The sequence below is a fragment of the Lactuca serriola genome, chromosome 4 (genome assembly GCF_051521515.1).
Source record: "Lactuca serriola cultivar US96UC23 chromosome 4, Lser_US96UC23_V15, whole genome shotgun sequence".
Lineage (NCBI taxonomy): Eukaryota > Viridiplantae > Streptophyta > Magnoliopsida > Asterales > Asteraceae > Lactuca > Lactuca serriola.
Window position 1 is genome coordinate 387,182,392 of NC_136411.1, and position 1,292 is coordinate 387,183,683.

General features: G+C 38.7%; 1 protein-coding gene across 1 annotated transcript; it reads right to left on the reverse strand.

Annotated features, from left to right (window-relative positions):
• Positions 1-632: 632 nt before the first annotated feature.
• On the reverse strand, positions 633-1,016 carry LOC145099843 (uncharacterized). The gene has a single exon (XM_079037345.1). The coding sequence runs from the start codon at positions 1,014-1,016 to the stop codon at positions 633-635; it is 384 nt and encodes a 127-aa protein (XP_078893471.1).
• Between the last annotated feature and the right edge of the window lie 276 nt (positions 1,017-1,292).

Below are 1,292 nucleotides of genomic sequence, written 5' to 3' on the forward strand. Positions count from 1 at the left end.
CATCAAAATATTCCAGTTTGTATATCAGTCTAGTCTCACGTCGTGAGCCTTCAACTCTCACGTCGTGATCTCGCTTCTTGTTTAAAAATTAATTTCATTATTTAAAAATTTGAAAACTATTTAATTCTAAGAATCCCCCACACTCAATTTTTACCATTCAGAGGATTATTAGATGATGAGACAATTGATATTCCTAAAAACTAAAAATTAGAAAACTAATAAGAGAAAATGAAAACCGAGCTCGGGTTGCCTCCCGAGAAGCGCTTCTTTTTGATGGAGTCGTGAGCCAGACTCTGTGCTTCCTACGTTGAGCAATTAGAGTAGTCCTTCACCAACCAAAATTTCTGTTCTTTCCATCGCCTCTTGTAAGCTTGGACACGTCGAATGTACGCCTTCTTTGAATTCTCCTTTTTAGCCTCTCCATCGAGCTTGCATTTGATCCCCTTAGTCTCTAATTTTTCTTCACTTTTCTGAAGCTCCCTAGTATCCTTTTCTTCCATCGCCACTGCACTCATCTCCTTAGAAGCAGCCTCGTCTTCATCACTCAACAAATCATCGCTTTCCTCACTCATCAAAGTTGTTGGTTTTGTGTAAGTAATGGCTTCAACGAAAAACGGGACGGATGCTCTTGGTTAGGTACGTTTGACTTGATGAATTGTCTTGATTTCTTCCTCCATGAGATTTTCCAATTCTTCAAGATCATTATCTTCATCTATACTAAACACCTCACCTTTTACATCTTCTCCTTGAAAACCATCTTGTATTCCATAAGCCTCCTCATTATCACCAACCCTCAATGTAAGCTTGGAATCACGAACATCAACTAAATCTATAGCAGTATTAAGTAGAGGGCGACCAAGAATAATTGGGACATTAACATCCTCCTTCGTATCCATAATCACAAAGTCAATCGGGAAAACAAATTTCCCAATTTTAACAAGGATGTCTTCTATAATTCCCCTCGGGTGAGTCACCGACCGATTGGCCATGTGGATGGTCATCTTTGTAGCCTTCATTTTCTGAATATTCAGCTTTTGATAAAATGCATATGGCATCAAATTTATGCTAGCCCCGGAATCGGCTAGAGCATAAGTCGTCAAATTGTTTCCAAACTTACATGGAAGAGTGAGGCGTCCGGGATCTCCCATCTTCTTATGTATCTCTCTCAATACAGCTCTTGAACTTTGTTCACTAAGAATTACTTTAGAATTCTTCTTTAATTGATGAAGAGTGTCTACAAGATCTTGTAGGAACTTCGCGTATTCTGGAATTTTTGAAGGTGAATCGATAAA